Below are 761 nucleotides of genomic sequence, written 5' to 3'. Positions count from 1 at the left end.
AGCACCGATGAAGGGTGTCATGAGATTCGGAAAGAAGGGGAAGCTTAGTCCGAGGTTCATCGGACCATTTGAGGTCCTCGACAGAGTTGGGACATTAGCATATCGTGTTGCTCTTCCGCCGAATCTGGCCGGAGTACACAATGTGTTCCATGTGTCGATGTTGAGGAAGTATTTAGCGAACCCTTCTCATGTGTTGAATTTTGAGTCGTTGCAGTTTTCTCCGAACTTGTCTTATGAAGAGAGACCAATGCAGATCTTAGACCGTAAGGAGAGGAAGCTTCGAAACAAGGTGATCAAATCAGTGAAAGTTAAGTGGCTTAATCATTCCGATGAGAAAGCTACTTGGGAGTCAGAGTCAGAGATGCGGAGTCGCTTTCCAGATTTATTCGGTGAGTTCTAATTTCGAGGACGAAATTTTATTTAAGGGGGGAGTGTTGTAGTACCGAAACAACCAATATGCGTATATATGTGCATAATTTCTATTATTTAATTTTAAATTGTTATTATTTTAAGAAATTGTTGATTTAATTTCATTTAAATCATTTACGTTATTTTTAAAGATTTTAAATCGCGTATTTAAAATTTTAGCTTTTTAGATATATACGCGAGACCGGACCGGAGATAGGAAATCGGAGATAAATTTTATGATCCAAAAATATTCCTAAATTTATTTCGAGCTAAGAAATAATTTATTTTGTTGAAATCAAGTGGATTTAAGTCTACTTTAATTAATTATTCACCAATTTAATTATAGGCTTCTT

At 36.0% G+C, this 761-nt stretch overlaps 1 protein-coding gene across 1 annotated transcript in view; it reads left to right on the top strand.

The window, feature by feature from the left end:
* Positions 1 to 389, top strand: part of LOC140966274 (uncharacterized) — a gene marked incomplete at its 3' end in the record, with an annotated part of 4,209 nt that extends 3,820 nt beyond the window's left edge. Inside the window, exon 5 of the mRNA XM_073426598.1 lies at positions 215 to 389. Within this exon, the coding sequence (XP_073282699.1) occupies positions 215 to 389 (175 nt within the window). The remainder of the gene's footprint in view (positions 1 to 214) is intronic.
* Between the last annotated feature and the right edge of the window lie 372 nt (positions 390 to 761).

Source organism: Primulina huaijiensis, unplaced genomic scaffold (genome assembly GCF_012295235.1).
Source record: "Primulina huaijiensis isolate GDHJ02 unplaced genomic scaffold, ASM1229523v2 scaffold20377, whole genome shotgun sequence".
Classification (NCBI taxonomy): Eukaryota; Viridiplantae; Streptophyta; class Magnoliopsida; order Lamiales; family Gesneriaceae; genus Primulina; species Primulina huaijiensis.
Note: the sequence above shows the minus strand (reverse complement) of the source record. Positions and strands in the feature narration are given on the sequence as shown.